Here is a 17,847-nt window from a genome sequence, read left to right as displayed (position 1 = left end):
CCAAACAGTCAAACCACCTGCTGTTGTCTTCATGTTGTTTCCACCAGTAGTACTGCAGTCAAAACAATAAGACCGGCTGTAGGGTAGTCTATAATCAACAAGATTGGTGGCCATTGAGAAAATGTCTATTCAGAGTAGACTACATTGGCGAACACGTTATAGGCTATTTAAAAATTAGGATAGCGTTTATATTTCTAGAGTTGCCTATAGGCCTATATGCCCTGGACTGGACATATATTTGGAATGTATTCGGAAGGGCTGTAGACAATGGAGTCCGTGCTGTTTGTAGTATAGGCTAACTGATAGGCTAAATGAACAGAGCTCCAATATCAAAAAATTATACGGCATGACTAGGATTTGATTTAATAAATAGTCTACTGATAACGTGAGCGTCTCAAGAAAAAGTTATTGAAGTTCTAGTTCCAGTAAAATAAATAGCTTATTTTTACAGTTATATTCTTTCTTTAGTTTATGTAGTTAACGCCATAAAAACCTTTCTGTAGGCTATGGAAAGCTTAATCAAACAGCGCCTCAAAACTATGACAGGAGACAAATATCAAATATGCCTAAATGCATGAAAAAGGACTCTGTAGCAGACAGAGACAGAAATGTGATAGACAAATGACGTTACCTCCTAAAACCAACATGTTCTGTCATAGTCAACATGCATTTATTTGGTCCGTAAACTTTTTTTGGTCAAAATGTATTACTAATACAAACAGTTTAATACGTGCATGGTACTCTGTATGAGGCCTTTAATATATAAGATATGCCTGTCTTTAAAAAAACTTTTCACGTAGGCTATTACTACACATTGTAGGGCAGGCTATTGTTGGCGAATTAGCGGGATATGCCTAACGAATAAATGCACATTTATTTTTGCATCTAGATATTTATTAAAAGTTTTTAAAAAATTAAACGTAATATTCCTTTCGCATTTAGTTAACGCCATAAAAACCGGTGTCGGTTTTCTGTAGGCAATTGAAAGCTTAATCAAACACCAAAACTGAATTTCTAGCCAATCACAAGCGAAACCTCGTAAACCGGAAATTACGTATGACGTGACTGCCACTTTAAAGTGCTCCCTGCTACTATCATATTCATCACAGGAATGTGTTACAGCCTTGACCAGACGACACTACTATCATCCACATGATTTGAAAACCATGACAGAATGATGAAAGCGAATGGCACAGTCGAGACTTAATTTGTTTTGACTAAACAGCTATAGCAATTTCCCTGTTTTATTACCCCCCTCCTCATGGTTTGCAAAACAGATATCGGTGCGCTCTCCAGTTGAAGACGCCGAGCAGTCCTCCAAACCAAAAGCCGTGAACATGCCACCAAGGAAACGCTGAAGCAACCAAGTCTGACGGGGATAAAGTAATTGATTTGGGCCCATGCATCTGGTATGTGCATCTGGAACAAGAACTTTCCCTTCATAGATACAGAGTGAGCTAGCCTTTTCCGTGTGTGCCAGTTGCGCGCCGTCTTTCAATGTATTTATACGTGGGTGAGCAGTGTAGCACCTCCCCGTTACTTAGGTCATAGATCTTGTGCCCTCTTGTATACTACTGTGCGTACAACATGCATTTTTCGTTCAGCCTATAGCCAAGGAGGGTCCCGAGGCTTGTCTATAGGGCCCCCTCCCTCTTCATATCCACCATCTCTTGCCCTTCGTTCGGACCGGATTGTGGATCATGTCGAGACACTTTGGAGGTTGTCCGGTTCCGTTGCAGGTCCGCGTGGTTTGTTTGTAACTGGATCACAATTTAGGTATGGTCAGTCCCGCTGGTCTGTCTGAAGAACTATTACAACGGGGTGAAAGTTAAATTATTGCCTGAGAAATACAAGAGGCGGACGAAAGGAAAAAGTCGATAGCAGTAGTTCCATGTTTGATCAGGCCACTAGTATGGGCGATGGGATCGCCGAGGACAGAAACGATCACTGTGGATCCAACACACTTTGTCCAGACCGTATGGAACCCAAGTGCCGTACCGAGATAGGAAGCAGGTCCCCGGTCCAGAGCATCGCCGACACCCCGGGGACATCAGCATCCACCCCAACTTCCTCAAGTGAAGATGGACATGATAAACTTTTGGGAGTGGACCCTGACTACTGCCGAAGAATTTTAGTCCGAGGTTAGTCAACTGAATATGTTGGGGGGGTTTTGTGCGTAAACATGTCTATTTCAGATGAGTTTGACAGATTGAAACACTGCACGTGAGTTAGGCTACTGCTAAAACCCTCGTTTGCCCCAGGCATTTCGCCTATCTGTAAACTCCCCTGCGTAATTCTACATTTTATTTATTAAAAATAACATAAATTCTAGGAGGCTGAATTGTTGTCAATGAAGCCCATAAAAATATGATTCTACTACTAATTTGATGTATGACGGCATTTAGCCTATTATTCTAGGATATTGATATCATAGCACATTTTCTGATATGGATGTTTAACAGTCTGTAGCTTAAGAAAACGCGTTTAATTTAAACATCTTTAAAGTCAAATTTTTAAGGGCTTAAGTCATAGGGTACACGGCATTGCAATGGAGATCTTCATATTAATTGTCGTCGTTGTTTTAACTGCAGACTGAAAAAGGTAGCCTGGCTGCAGTAGTCATGATCAAACTACATAAGTGTTGGTAAAATAGTGGCCACACCCCGACCCCTCCAAAATGTAGGCTATTATATATTATAGGCCTTATTTGTGTGCAACCTGTGTGTGCAGAGGTAGGCTATTTTATCAAATCCAATTATTTGGTTATTTTGTGAAAACCTGTCTTTTTTAGAGGCTAATTAATCTCCAAATGATACACAAACAAATAAGAATCAGAGTTCCTATTATAGAATTTGGATCATACCGTTCAAACTAATCAGGTTACATTATTATATCATAGATCGTGATAGGCTAGTAGATGTACCTTTACTTTCCAATTGGCACACAACTATATTAGTGAAGACTAAAAACAATGACGTAATTGTAAATATTAGGTAAATATTTGCCAAGAATATTTATTGAAAATATATTTTCAATAAATACATTAAATACATTCAGTACAAAAAGTCATTCACGGTTATGAATTTATGACTTAATAAGCCTACATCTTATATAAGTATTATTGTGTGATAGTCAAAGCGAAAGTAGAAGCCTTATGTTCAAATTAAGTAAGTCAAAACATTCCCTCCCCTACAATAAACATAGGCCTATGTAAACTTTACAAACTAATTGCTGTTTGAGCCAATCGGTATGAAACAAATCAACTACCAAATGTCTCTTTTATTATAATGTAGGCCTACAAGGCTTCATATTAACATTTTAAGCCAAACAATTAATTAAGGATATTTATTTCACAGGATTATGCTTTCTAGTCTAAATACGTTTATGAGATTTTCAGCAGGCACAAAGACGCGTAGGCCAATAACGCTCATTCATTTAAGATCCACAAAGAAACTTTTACATAATTTAGTTCAGTGCACCACGCAGGGCTTGTGCAGGGGACGGTGATGGCGGTCGAAAGCTCGCAGTAACAGGGCTGGGCTACAGACACAAACTGATTAGAAGTAGTGTGGAGGATCTGAGCGGTTTTGGCAGAGATGCACGGGGACACAGAACTAAGCCCGCAATCTCCGGTGTCACTATTTGTTGGTAAAGCTGACGACTGAATGCGCTGGATACCTCGTGAGGACCCGGGGTCAACAAAAGGTCATCGAGTTAGTCTGTTCGGTACCGAGGCACTTGCAAATGTACGGCATGCAGGAATGATAATTTTGCTCTTTCAGCAGTTATGGATGTAACAGAATTGACTTCGAAAGAACATAAAGTAATTGTTGAATGTTATGGTTTGGCAACGTTGGTTAGAAATACCACATTAGAAAATAACCTAAACTGCGGTTCTGGTGATGCAGAGAAAGATAATTCAGTGACAGGCGGACTTATATTATTGAAATCACATAGGCTACTGTTTTCCCAAAGTGATCGATGTCATGATTAGATATGCAGGAACACAAAATTCCTCCCATACAAAGTCAAGTCTAAATATTCAAAATAATCATCTGTGCGTTCAAAATTGAATTCGTGAATATTTTAATATTTTGTACTAAACCTCCTAAACTACTAATGACATGGTTTAGACGTCAGTGCACTGCAGCCCATACAATTGAGAATCATTGATCACTTGTTTCAACGCATTACAATTTATGATAACAAAACAGTGATAACAAGAAAATGACTTATTTTTTGCGAGAGTAATGAGTTATAATAGCCTATACATATTGACTAGCCTATATATTCTGCAGTCTACAGAAGCAATTGTCAAATTGGTTGGGCAATAAAATATTTTGCTATATCTTAAGGACGTGTTCATATATTTTCTTTTAACAGTAGTCTACTTAAAATCGAGGTAATTTAGGCCTACTATATTCAAGCTTTTTAGGTTAAAATTGTTTCTCGACTACGGAGTAGTCATTATTTAGACTTTATTTTACATCAGTGGCTTTCGCTCTCAAGTGGGAAAATTACAACGATATTTCCAAGACATCTTTGAAATGGCATTTTAGCCGTTTGATTTCCTGAAAATAAAGATTCAATTTAAGGGTAGGAAGTCTCCTTGCTTATTTATCATAAAGAACATGTTAAAATGAACAGGCCTGTGTGTATAGCAATGCCTAGGCTGATATGCAATGTTTTAATGTTTACTGATGCATTAACTATGTGGATGATTTCTAGGACTCAAGCCAAATTCGGAGGTAGCATAATTAAAACAGAACTTGCGCTAAAGACGTTCTTGCTCCGTTTTGCTTCTACTGAAGCCCTAGTTATCAATTTAAAATTGGGGATAATTTAATCAATTATTTGGAGGATCCTCCTATGACCAGATAGTTAACCAACATAATTAGGCAACTTCAAAGTAGGCATATCTGAAAATAAAATCAATATTAGCCTAGTTGCCTTCCTAAAGTGTCATCCAAATATTTGTTTTAGCAACAGTATTCTTTGATTAGCTGGTTGCTGAATAATTTTGCAATGCACCGTTAATTTTTTCCAAGAAAATAGGAACTATGAGATCCAAATAGACACATTCCTCATCAGCATGTCTTATGACAATGTTACTCCCATCTTAAGTACGTTTTAAGATCGTGTATGCCAATGCAGTCTAGACTAGGTAATTGTTTTGTGTTATCATCGAACCATAAACCTATATACACTTTCAATTAGCTGCATAGTTGGGGATACTTGGGGATTATTCCGTTTTTTTGTTGTTGTTTATTGTGACCCCAAAATGAATTACGTTTACAAAAACCAAAGAAGGTAAAGTAGGCCTAGCCTATTTGTTGACAGCATTGCAGGATTATTTATTTTGACCAGTTTTTCCTCCATCTGTACGTAAACACTCGCAGATGCCAAGGGCACCATCCGCGAGATCGTTCTGCCAAAAGGCTTGGATCTCGACAGGCCGAAACGCACGCGAACCTCCTTCACCGCCGAGCAGCTCTACAGACTCGAGCTCGAATTCCAGCGCTGCCAATACGTGGTGGGCCGGGAGCGCACAGAACTGGCGCGGCAGTTAAACCTGTCGGAGACTCAGGTAAGGTATCATAACTAAGCAGAACTGCATAAATGTGGTGACTGCTGACTGCATTTAACGTCAAGTTTCACCCGACAGATAAAGCAATTGATTGAATGGTCTCGAATGATCACAGGCATAGCCCACAGCCTATGGAGTAATTTTTACTACTTTTGACATGCTGCATGGACATGCCCTTCAGGCTATCGTAGCCTACAATGGATCTAAATAACCATTCATTTCCAGTAAACTATAACTGTGAAAGGAACGATGAATGCATTACGCTGTTACCATAGACAGCTTCAACATTTCCGTAGGTTTGTCTGTTTGTTTACAACAATCGAATCGAAAAGATGGTGTCTCTCCTCATTAAAGCAACCATATGCAAAGTAGGACTGGTGAAATGACGGACTGTATTCCTGCAGGGGACTATTCGAGTTCAAGTTGATCAGTTCTGACATTTGTGGAGTGGATCTTCGTGATATTCACGGTGACCCTATAGCAGGCTCTTCTGAATAAGGCAGTAGGAGCTAGACCCTCAGTGCTACATTACATTTAGACTGCTAAATGACTAAATGTAATGTAATGCTGTGATTGTTTGATGTTCATGAGGACTAAACATGGCTTCTCTGCCATTCCCTGATTAATAACGAACAGAAGATGTTTTTTTGTGTTTTACCATAGCCAATTGGAAACAACAATCATGTTAATGGCAGCAAAATGCAAAAACAGTAATGACAGTATAGGCTGAATCAAATTTGTTAGGCCTATTCGTTCTTGAGCACAAAGGAAGTGTAATTATATTTGAATAATTATGTTTAACCTACTCAGCTAGTTAATTTATATCCCAGTGGTGATGAAATATGCCACAGGTCTATATGGTCGTATAAGACCATCAATATGTCTGACTGAACTTGGGGTGTTTGTCTGAAGGCCCAGACGCCCTCAGATATTGATAAATAGTCTACCCCAATGGTATTTATAAAAGAGAACATAATAAAATGCAAACAATTAGCCAAAAGCCTGACAGAAAATTGCCCTACTACAAAACCACATGGGATAGCTACTTTGAGTAGGCTAGTAAAGACCAGTGGCTACCAACATTTGGCGGGTGAGACTGTTATTTAGTTAATAGTCTACGTTTTGAGAGATATGTGGCCGTATAAACTTGGGTAATGTTTACATTGACAGATCTAAACGATAGCCTATTGACACTAGTGTAGACTATGCTTCATGATCCAAGAAACGAATTTCGAAAGGCCAGCACTTTTAAACGGCAACATACTTTTTAAATTTGCCTTCATACGCGTTTAAAACAGACAACAGATGATTTAGCAAAACTTGACGAGTTTATTTATCCTAGGTTATAACATCAGAGAAACGGTGTTTGGGGACAAGGCTAAGCGGCCGCGTTCGTAGGCCCCCCTCATTAGTTTTGACACTTTGGGTGTCAGTGGGCGGAGCTATTGTTCTCTACTTTCCATCTTGTGGTGCAGAAGAAATGTTTTCAGCTTTTGCGTCTTCATTTGCATAAAGAAGCGGTTACCCATTACATTATTAATTCTTAATTATGAACTTTCTGTAAATTGTGTTTACTTCTCACGTTCAAATTAACATCATTCAGCACTGAAATTGTTAGTATGGAATTTTCTGGTCGGTTAATTATGCTTGGTAGTTTATTGCACGTTTGTTTTGAGGATCCACTTTTAGCGTAATGCTGATCTTATGGGCATTATTCTGAGAGAGCTACCAATGTAGCACGTGGCTCGAGACATTTGGTCAATCGAAAAATATGGAAACAAATAATCGAAACCTAAGGCTAAAACACCCAATCACTGCTTAATAGAAGTCCCTCAAAACATGAATTAAACAGCAGAATGCCAGACACCCAATTTTCAAGCCTCTTTGAATTAAGTCTAAAAGCATTTCTAAAGAAGCAGTTTTGTTTAATGCAGAGTTTAAACAGCAAGACTTCTTGGAAACGCACTCAGATGGTCGGAAACCTTTTAGCGTTACATTTTATCTAATTTATTTGTGTTCTTTAGAACTAATGGAAATGTATGGTCATTTGAATTAATACATGTATATGCTCATGTATGGACCATAACAGTAGTTACCAAAGTAGGAGATTAAATTGGGCAGTGTAAATATTTATACCACAACAATTGCCATCCCTAAAACGCCTATTTGGGGGATTAAATGATAAATGTGGTCTTTTTAGCATAGTTTTATGTGAACAACGTTAAGATAACAACCATATCGTTTTAAACATAAGTTGTCTTTGTTTCTCCCTACGATATATTTGATACATTTAATTGCAACTCATAGGAATTTCAACATAATATTTGTAGCATTTTATGAAATGAGACATACTCTTAAATAATGTTGGGATTTAAACACAGTTTATAGTTTTCCTGATTGAAAGGTACATTTACCCTTGATTTCATTCTTTTCAAAGTACGTCGAAATAAGAAAGTATCATATATTTTTGATTAAATAATTCAATCTCTGTACCTCACATGATAATACAGAGTCCTAAAACAAGGGGAATGTCCATGAATTTAGCCCTTTAACAATTATGTTTCAGGGCAGAATAAATTGCTTTATTCTGAAAAGTATGCAGTTCTGTTATTATGGATGAGGTTGTTTTGAAGTAAATCGAACTTAACACCTCACATATCATCAAATACATTATTATTAATATGTGTGAGAGCATTTAATATAAATATATTCACTGGCCTATGCTTAAGAAAATTAAATTGACCACTAATGTTTCAAAATATTTTAAGATTTAAGATTAGTTTTTGTTTGGATCGGATTTAAATAATAATGCCTTTTGGGTATCGACCTGATAATAATACGAATTAGTTTATCTGCAATATATTCCACTGCGCATGCACAGTAGTTGACACAACAACATAATGCCCTTAGTCCCAAAAGAAAGATCGGGCATCGGGCAACCTCTGACCCATCCAAATGATCGTAAAAAATTATTATAATGCGTCCATGATGTCTAGAATGCGTCCATGATGTCTAGTTTAATTACAGAGCATGTATTTAATTTAATGTCCTCAAGTTAAACAGAGAGCCCCACCTCGAGACATACGAGAGGTGCCTCCCACGATATTTTGCTCTCCAGTAAAAACAAAGTTGGTTCCGGACCACTTGTGCGTAAAGCCCTGAGTGTCAGGAGGGAACATAACCAAACCATATCCGTGGCGGGTACTTCGGTGAGACCCGGTTCTGACAGGCAGGACCTCACTTTTCTCTTCCCTACCCCAGCAGGTGGCTCCCCGTGACCAGGTAACACAGTGGGGGACCCCACGGTACGCTATCAGGTGTTCTGGGTACTGGGCATGCTGCACACTTGCAGGTGCCTGGATGGTTGCTTGGCTACTCGCCTTCGCATGGACACACTAGAAGTTTTTTTCAAATGGGTGTTACGATCTTATCAAGTTATGATATTAACATGACAGATACGTAAATACATCTTGGAATGTCATGAAATTGATCACAGTAATTGCTGTGATAAACTCGTAAATACAGATTCATCCACCAATGCAGTATTTTTCAGATATCAATCTATCATTCGTTTTTTTCTTTAACCATTCTATTTGGATTTATTTTGTATCAAACAATGGATTTACTTTATTTGAAATTGAGTTTTTCTTTTAAATACCAACCCTGCTTTTGTGTTCCCTTAAATTGTTTTCCAAGATCCTTGTTCTACATCGAAGCTTAAAACAATATTTTGGATGCACCTCGGCTTATACCTCGTACAATTTTGAGCACTTTCATCCCATCACCTTGTAATCTCTTGCAATTGAATAACTTGTTCTGTTTGGTCACTTTGCTTCTGATTTATATATAACGTTATGTTTTCAAACACGACACAATTTCTCCTTAATAGTTGAGGAGTGGAACAATTCAGATTCAGAATCACATACAGAGATCAGACATATCGTGAACATCTGAAGTGTTGGGATGTGGGATTTTATGAATTGCATAGCATTCAATGTATTCTATATTCCACTGTGCTCCCCTGCAGCCATTGGTCGAAAAGGGAGCGGTGGGTTGTAATGCTAGAGGCTACTGGCTGCTCAAAGCTATTTAATCCCAGGCAGGAGAAATGGTGGAGAAGCTATAGGAGCCACATATGACCTCCAGCGTTTCTAAAAAGCCTTTGGCCGAAGATGGATAACTGAGTGTGTCTGTGTTTGATTTTCCTCATTGACCCGGCGTTGACTTTGGCGTGTCCATTTGCAGAGCGCAGTGGTTTAAAACTCATTTGTATCGTTTGACGTAACGGCAAAGTACAATCGAAATGTAATCTTGTCTAATAAGAGATGTTACACTGGGTCTTTTTGCAAAGAGTAAAACATCAAGCCCAGTAAGAGTCGATGGTGATTGAAAACCAAGGGGGGTCCCATGTCCAGTAGAGAGAGCCATTTATTAAGGTTTAGAGTGTTTTGTGTGTTAATTTGTTTTTTCATGATTGATATTCTTATATATATTTTGTATTAAATACACATATTAGATAAAGTGAGTGCAGGGGGAACAGACATCTCAACCACACAGAAGCGAGGGTTAGAGCTTAGATTGAGCCCGCTGTCCCTGGAGGAGATCTGTGTTTGGGGAGCCTCCCTGCAGCTTTTGGACCAGGGACTGGGCACTATGGGACACAGCCTCGGCATGGTCACATGTCTCTTTTGAAATGGAGGGCCTCAGTCATACAGGGGGAGCCTGGTCCTCTAAAGCCTGGTGATCAAATTCTAATCTTACTGAAACTACACTGGGAGCAGAGTATTAGAATGATGTGTAACACCTCTGTTTTGAAACATCAGCTCTTCTCACACACACAGACTAATGCCCTCCCTGCTGACCCGAGCCTCCGACCCCCCCCTCCCCCCCACCAACCCCCATAAATCCTCCCCCCCATCTGCCTCACTATCTCTTCTCCTTCTGTTCAGCTGTAGGCCTTAGCCAGAAAAGACATCTGATGAGATTTAGAGATGTCTAGTGACTCATTGCGAGTGGTATCAGACCCCGTTCGGCCCACGTAAAGAAGAGGGACGTCTGGTTGGTCTGTACGGTGGTGAATCTGTACACCTGCGCCGCTGCGCTAAAGAAACAGGGGGGAAGAGAACGGAGGAGAGGAGGAGAAAGTAGGGAGCCTGGGATGTTTCTGTCCGTCTGCCTCGCTGGCTGCTTGTGAATGTCCCAACTGTGTATTGTTCCCCGAGTTGCCTCCAGACAGTCTGAGTCTCGGCACCCGTATGGAGTGAGGAAGGCCCTGGTCTGCAGACGTAGGGAGAAGTCCAGATAGAAGAGGGATTGTCTGGGGGGGGGGGGCAGAGAGAGAGGAAGGGAGACTTGACAGACAGCTGGACAGACAGAAAGACAGACAGACACTGGCCTGAACAAGGCACCCACCAACACTTGCTGTATTGTGTGTATTGTCATTGCGAGACTGTTTGGGGGACGTTCTAGAATTCAGTCATTTGGAATACGGGCAGGGTGGTGACGGAATGGACAGGCCATTCGGGCGGGTGCGTTGCTGGAGCCTGTCGCTATTGGGTGTCACGTGGAGTCATTATCGTGGCGGGTCAAAGTGACACAAAGTGGTCTGGATCCGAGTCTAGCGGCTTGTGCTATGGAGCTAAAAGCAAAGTGAACTAGACGTCATGCTAGCCACAACAAGCCAAGTTGGAAGTAATCTACTTTGTTGGTTAAAAAAAAATGTTGTCAGTGATTAGTTTTTTTTGGTCCTTTTTGAGGTGAAAAGTTCATCACTACGTGGACAAGCTACTGGACTAATGCTGACACTGGGGAGGGTGTTTGTGTGCGTGCAAGGCTTTTGTGTTATTTTACGAGCAAGCTGTAATGCAATTATGTCCTAAGATTAGCTGGAACAGAAACCTGTTGCAGCCGATTGTGAGAGTTATCCTCACCAACGCCACAGACCCCCCGCACCCCCCAAAGAAGTTCAAACACGCACACACATGCATAAACACACACACACAGTCAACTGCCACATAACTAGCATAGTTAAGGCCTGTAACACCCTGTCGGGCTGAAAGAAAAACACACTGTAGACGAACAAGCGGACAGAGAGGTGGAAAGCTCCGTCGAGAGTGACGGACGTAGGCGTTGACCACAGGGGGGCGCTGTGTCCCACTGGGCTGCGTGGGCGGAGGGAAGGGCGTGGGTCTAGCCAAGGCAGGGGTATCCTCTCAGTCTCCACACACACACTGTAATCCTAATTGCCTTATCCAAACCGCAACATTATAGGCTGAGAGGTCTGGCTGGACTGGGCCAGGGTTAGAAGGATGGAGGGAGGGAGGGATCGAGGGATGGATGGAGGGAGGGAGGGAGGGATGGAGAGAGGGAAGGAGGGATGGATGGAGTGAGGGATGGATGGAGGGAGGGAGGGATGGATGGAGTGATGGATGGATGGAGGGAAGGACAAGGAGAAGGGGGGGGGGGGGGTTTCGGGCCTAATAATAGTCCCAAGTGCTTTTGCACTAAGCAGGATTAGGGCGCCATATCTACCAGTGATGCTGTAAGAAGGGCCTGACCCTTGGCTGAACCACCCTGCGACATGTGTTCAACACACTCAAGGCAGGGAGGGAGGCATGGTGCAAGTGTCAGGGCATGAGGGCCAAGGGTGAGCAAGATGAGAAACATGAGGGAGGGAGAGACAGAGATAGAGTTATTGAGCAAATAGGTCTGGGGCAGTCCCTGCATGTTATGTCAGTGTTAACAGGTACTGGACACGTTACAGTGCAGAGAAAGAGAAAGCCGTTCTCTTTTTTAAACCATTTATGATACAACACCTCATGAAGACCCTCATTTTCTGGATATCTATCCAGTTTCATTTCCCTTGGTCCAATGATGCATGACAGATAGTCAGAGTACAAAAACCAGGCAAGTACAAAAGTGCTTAACGCAGGAAAGGGCAAACATAGAGGAAAATGTTCCCAGGTCGCATTTCTCTAGAACCTTCTCTGCGTTGTACTTGGTGTACGAGCATTTATCTCCAGGCGTGGCGCTTTCACTGCGGGGCAGAGAGGCGGTCATTGTGCTCGTAGAGGCTTGGGGGGGGGGGGGGGGTCTGATGCTCGTCACATGTCTAGGATCAGGGGGCTGGAGAGGTAGAGGTGCGGGGGGGGGGGGGGGGGCTTGGGAGGTGGGGGGTTGTTAGCAGAGGGCTTGGTGAGGGTCACGGTGAGTGTTGGATAGAGATTGTCAGCAGGTGTCCTTCTCAGCGGATTTTCCCTCCTTGCCTTCTCTCTGAGAGATTAACCTCTCGGATGCTACGCCGACCAGCAACCTGCCTAAACATTCAAAAGAGGCTTTTCCCAAAACTTTTTCTCCACAACATTTATTAAAATAAGGCAACAGCTGCTGGGACAGAGCTGTCCCAGCTCTGTCCCAGCTCTGTCCCAGCTCTGTCCCAGCTCTGTCCCAGCTCTGTCCCAGCTCTGTCCCAGCTCTGTCCCAGCTCTGTCCCAGCTCTGTCCCAGCTCTGCCTGAACTCCCTTCTTTGCCCCCTGTCCAGCCAGTGCCATGCCCTTGCTGTACCCAGCCCTGCAACATCCAGCTCAGCTCAGCCCCTGCCCCAGTCAACCCTGCCCCGTCCAGCTGTACCCAGCTCATCCCCATCCCTGCCCCAGTCAACCCTGCCCCGTCCAGCTGTACCCAGCTCATCCCCATCCCTGCCCCAGTCAACCCTGCCCCGTCCAGCTGTACCCAGCTCGACCCTAGAAGTGGCCTAATGGAGCAGAGTGCAGCAGGGTGGGGCAGGGAGGGCCAGGCCCAGGGCAAATCCAGGTCACGCTAGATCTCCCTCAGTAATCTCTGCCCCAGCACTGAACCCTGGATCCCATTAAAAAGGATTTATTTCCAATAGTGTAGATGTACAAGAGGCAGATTTGCTTTCTTCTCTTTTCATCATTTCCCCTTACTATAGCCCCTGGTAAAATGCAAAAAGCTTTTCTCTCTCACTTTCTCTCTCTGTCTATCTCTCTCTACCTCCCTCATTCTCAAACAGGTAGCTAAGCCACACCCTAGCTGGGGGAGTGAGGGGATTGGTCGTGATTTCCACCAATCAAAGGAACAGGAGCCCATTCCTAGCCGTGTCAGGCGCTAATGTGATGGCTCTCAAACAATGTGTGGTGTTAGCTAGGCAGAGCACTACATAAACACAGAGGACATGAAGAGAGATGCACTCAAGAAGTAATGGACTGGGATATTAAAACACACACACATACACACACACACACACACATACACACGCTCAACCCTCCATCCTTATCCATTCCTTTTCCTCTCCTCTCTAAGACGTCAGTGTCCTTCTCTGAGCTATGAGATCTTTATCAATCCCATTATACCTGTCTTAATGGGTCTCCTCCAGTCATTATATTACTGGCTTACTCAGCCGCACGTATAAACAAACAAACACACTAGAGGCTAATGGAGTCAGATGACTGAGCGGTGAGGGAGTCGGGCTAGTAATCTGAAGGTTGCCAGTTCGATTCCCAGCCGTGCCAAATGACGTTGTGTCCTTGGGCAAGGCACTTCACCCTACTTGCTACTTACCTGCACTTACTATAAGTCGCTCTGGATAAGAGCGTCTGCTACATAACTAAATGTAAATGTAACATGTAAATGTTAGCCTCGACTGCACAGTTACCCCACACACTGTTCTAATCAGCACCCCAGGCCGCTAGCCCTAATACTGGTCAAAGACATTGGATTGTGTTGGGATTGTCGCTAATGCTAAAGCTTGCTGGTTTAGGGGCGGCTGGGGTCTTTACATTCAGTTTGATCATGTGAAGGACGGGTCTGAGTGCTATGGAGAAAGGTCACTGTGTGTGTGTACAAAGAGAGTTAACACGCTCAAGTCAACGTGACCTCTTGTGAATGAATGCAGCTGGAACTATCCATTTTCAAATTGTGCGTGTCCACATGGTAGAGCGGGCTTGGCTTTTGAGAACCCACATGATCCTGGATGTCAAATCTCTGAAATTGTTGTGCAACAATAATAAAATGACAAGATGAATACTTAATGTTTTCCTGGCAGCAGTGGGCCAACCTCTGGCTCTAGTGGCCAGCAACATGGCATGATGCGCTGCTGTAGCTTCAATCCCCACTTTAGACAGATTAGGTCACAGGATTCCCAAGATAAAGACATGGAATTGGAGTTGATGGTAGTGTGTGTGTGTGTGTGTTGGTGAGTGTGTAGGTTGACGGATGTGCGTTTGTATACACAAGGATAGGGAGAGTCCTTCTCCTAAATCCTCAAGCACATGCCCACACACACACACCACGCACACACACACCACATGCCCACACACACCACATGCCCACACACACCACGCACACACACACCACATGCCCACACACACACACCACGCACACACACACACACCACATGCCCACACACACCACGCACACACATGCCCACACACACCACGCACACACACACACACCACATGCCCACACACAAATGCAAATACACGAAGATGGACATTAGCAGTGAGGGGAGGAAAAACGAGAGGAACATCCGATTTAAAATCGAACACACTCTTTGAATTAGCTTAGCAGCGATGAATAATGTAGACTTTGTGTGCGGAGCTAAAAAAAAACAAAAAAAACAAACAGTCGAACTCAGATATATTTTTCATGGGCGTCATCTCTCCTCGTGTGTGTGTAAGCTGTATCTAATCGCCCCTGACCCCTCGTTGGCCTCCACCCCCGCCTGGTGCCCAGCCGCAGACCCACAGCCCCACACCATACATTAAATACATTAAAGCACCGAGGGCATCAATTAAACATAGAGCAACAAGGACAGCTGGAGTTCACTGAGCTTCTCTGTTTGCTACGTGATGCAGGACGAGGGCCCTCTGCACGTACAGAGACAGCGCCCCCCCACCTCCGTCTCCCCCCTCCCCCCCCCCTCCCCTCCCGCCAACACACCTCCCCCCACCTCTCCCCCTGGTCTCTGCCCTTCACTTGACACTCAGTTTCAGAGACCGTTTCAGCGCAGGATCTTCTGCATGTTTTATCGTTTAGAGTGGGTCGGGGGGGGGGGTGTGTGATCTACTCATTGCTCCCACCCACCTGGGTGGCTCCGTGTATCAAAACGAGTGCTCCCTCAAGAACCTCGTTTCTGATTGCATATGGTCTACTCTGCTCCCACTAGCCTATCAGCACAGTAGGGAATGATGGTACCCAATCAGAGTTAAACGTCCTGCATAAAAACGGAAGCGTTAAACCAATGACCAGTGTTGTACTCGTGTGGTGTTGGTCCTGATGTCGGATGTGCTTGACCACGACCCAAAACTTTCTTTCTTCCGCTTCCTTATGAACCAACAACGTCACAATCTAACTTCTCTCTGTGTCTCTCGATCTCTCTTTTCCCCCAGGTGAAGGTGTGGTTCCAGAACCGCCGCACCAAGCAGAAGAAGGACACCACCAAGGACTCGGACAAGCGCTCCTCCTCGTCCTCCGAGTCGCTCGCCACCTGCAACATCCTCCGCCTCCTCGAGCAGGGCCGCCTTCTCTCCGCCCCGGCCCCCAACCCGCTCCTCGGACCGGCCCACCACGGGAACGGCGGCCCCCTATTGGTCAGTCCCGGGAGCTCCTCCTCGCCGGGACTGAGCAGCAGCACCCCTCCCTGTTCCGTGTCCGCGGCAACGTTCGGGTTGTCTTTGCCGTCGCTCGGAGGGAACACCTCCTCGGCGAGGCTGGGCGTGCCGCCGCGCTCCCTCTGCTTCTCCATGCCGCTGCTGGGCGGCGCTCACCACGAACTGACGTCGGTGTACGGCTGCGGCTCGTCGGCGTTCGAGCCGTACTCCCGCTTGGACAGGAAGGAGCAGGACATCGGAGGGAAGAAGACGGTTTCCTAAGGAATGTGGCGAGCCAGTCGGGGGGAGGAGCTTGGTGTGTGCCAAAATCTCCTGACCTGACCCACCTCCAACACACACACACAGGGTGGACAAAGGGGGAGAAGATGGACCCTACCTACTAGTATGTGGGAACGAAGAGGAAAAAGGACTACCGAACTCAGTTTGAGCGGCCATTTTGGGTCACTGCCACCTTGTCCTCGCCATCTCCAGCTACTGCCACAAAATGGCAAAGACAGGACATTGGGGGGCGGGTGGTGTGTGTGTTGTGGTGTAAGTCACACACACAAAAAAAAAAATTGCTTGTGAATTTAGAAAAATGACGATTGTGCGTGTGTGTGCGTGATTTCTCCAGAACAGGTATTTTTCTTAACACTACAGTGGTTTTAATGATGACCCACTCTGTCCCGTGTGTTTTGTGATGTTGTTTTTTCTTTCTCTATGCTTCCATTTGTTGTTTAGTAAAAAATATATATCACGCAAACCTGACATTTTAGACCCTGTTGAGCCAGTCAAAAAGCAGAAGTAATTTCATAAAAACACAGGAATTGTAATCAGACATTGCTTTGTAAATTATCAGGTTTATGCACTGAAGCATTTTTTAAGCTAATCAATCAGTGTTGTCAAACACTGTTTCTGTAAATTCTTTTATTTGCTTTTGTTTGGACAAACTCAGAACTTGTGCTACCAGCAACTCCTAGATCAAATCCAAGCCGAAGTTGTAGAAAGCAGAGGTTCGTTCAGAATGTTGGTTAGGACCAGTCCTTATCACTGTCTGGGGGGCGGTTTGTCAAGCCACAATGCTGTAACCCTTGTGTTCCAATCACATGAAGCAAATTTAGGTCAACCTGAAGAGATTTGACCTCTGACCTTGGTCTTCCCACCCATCATCCCCAGATTAACCCGTAATTTACCGTTCACGCACCATCCCGCAATACGGACAGATACCGATTGGCCAAGAGCCAACCCACGCCGTCCGTCGCCATGACAACCCCCCCATTGAAGATATTCTCGGAACGTTTTGAAACAACTAAAGGGCTTATGGCTTGCAGGCGATCAGAGGATGTGTGACCGTTTAACTGTGTACATACACCGCCCCCCCCCCCCCCCCCCTTTTGAAAAATGAATGCTGCTCACTATGGTTTGGTGTACCACCAGACTCGTTTGTGGCGGCGTTTGTAAACAAACTGGTCATATCAATCCTTTTCAGTTTTCCTACAGATTGGATAATTTTCTTCTGGTGGGTCAGCTATTCATTCATAACACTCACTCACACAGTAAGCTTTTTTGGCATATACATTTTTCAATCACTCGCATACCAGTGCTTTTAATGAGTTTTATTATTTATCAAAGCCAACTTGTTTCTCCATC

The 17,847-nt window shown here is 43.8% G+C and overlaps 1 protein-coding gene across 1 annotated transcript; it reads left to right on the top strand.

Moving 5' to 3' along the window:
* Positions 1 to 1,139: 1,139 nt before the first annotated feature.
* On the top strand, positions 1,140 to 17,468 carry vax2 (ventral anterior homeobox 2). The gene is made up of 3 exons (XM_062449420.1): positions 1,140 to 2,141; positions 5,400 to 5,587; positions 15,997 to 17,468. The coding sequence occupies exons 1-3, from the start codon at positions 1,892 to 1,894 to the stop codon at positions 16,477 to 16,479; spliced, it is 921 nt and encodes a 306-aa protein (XP_062305404.1). The 5' UTR covers positions 1,140 to 1,891; the 3' UTR covers positions 16,480 to 17,468.
* The last annotated feature ends 379 nt before the right edge of the window (positions 17,469 to 17,847 follow it).

The sequence above is a fragment of the Osmerus eperlanus genome, chromosome 23, assembly GCF_963692335.1.
Source record: "Osmerus eperlanus chromosome 23, fOsmEpe2.1, whole genome shotgun sequence".
Lineage (NCBI taxonomy): Eukaryota > Metazoa > Chordata > Actinopteri > Osmeriformes > Osmeridae > Osmerus > Osmerus eperlanus.
This window is presented reverse-complemented; position numbering and strand designations above follow the sequence as displayed.

What these genes read in the sequence shown, in the direction of transcription:
- vax2 (XM_062449420.1), top strand. Translation starts at nt 1,892, where the DNA reads ATGTTTGATCAGGCCACTAGTATGGGCGATGGGATCGCCGAGGACAGA. An exon ending in CCGAAGAATTTTAGTCCGAG is followed by an intron (nt 2,142 to 5,399) that starts GTTAGTCAACTG and finishes AAACACTCGCAG; the next exon opens with ATGCCAAGGGCACCATCCGC. An exon ending in TAAACCTGTCGGAGACTCAG is followed by an intron (nt 5,588 to 15,996) that starts GTAAGGTATCAT and finishes CTTTTCCCCCAG; the next exon opens with GTGAAGGTGTGGTTCCAGAA.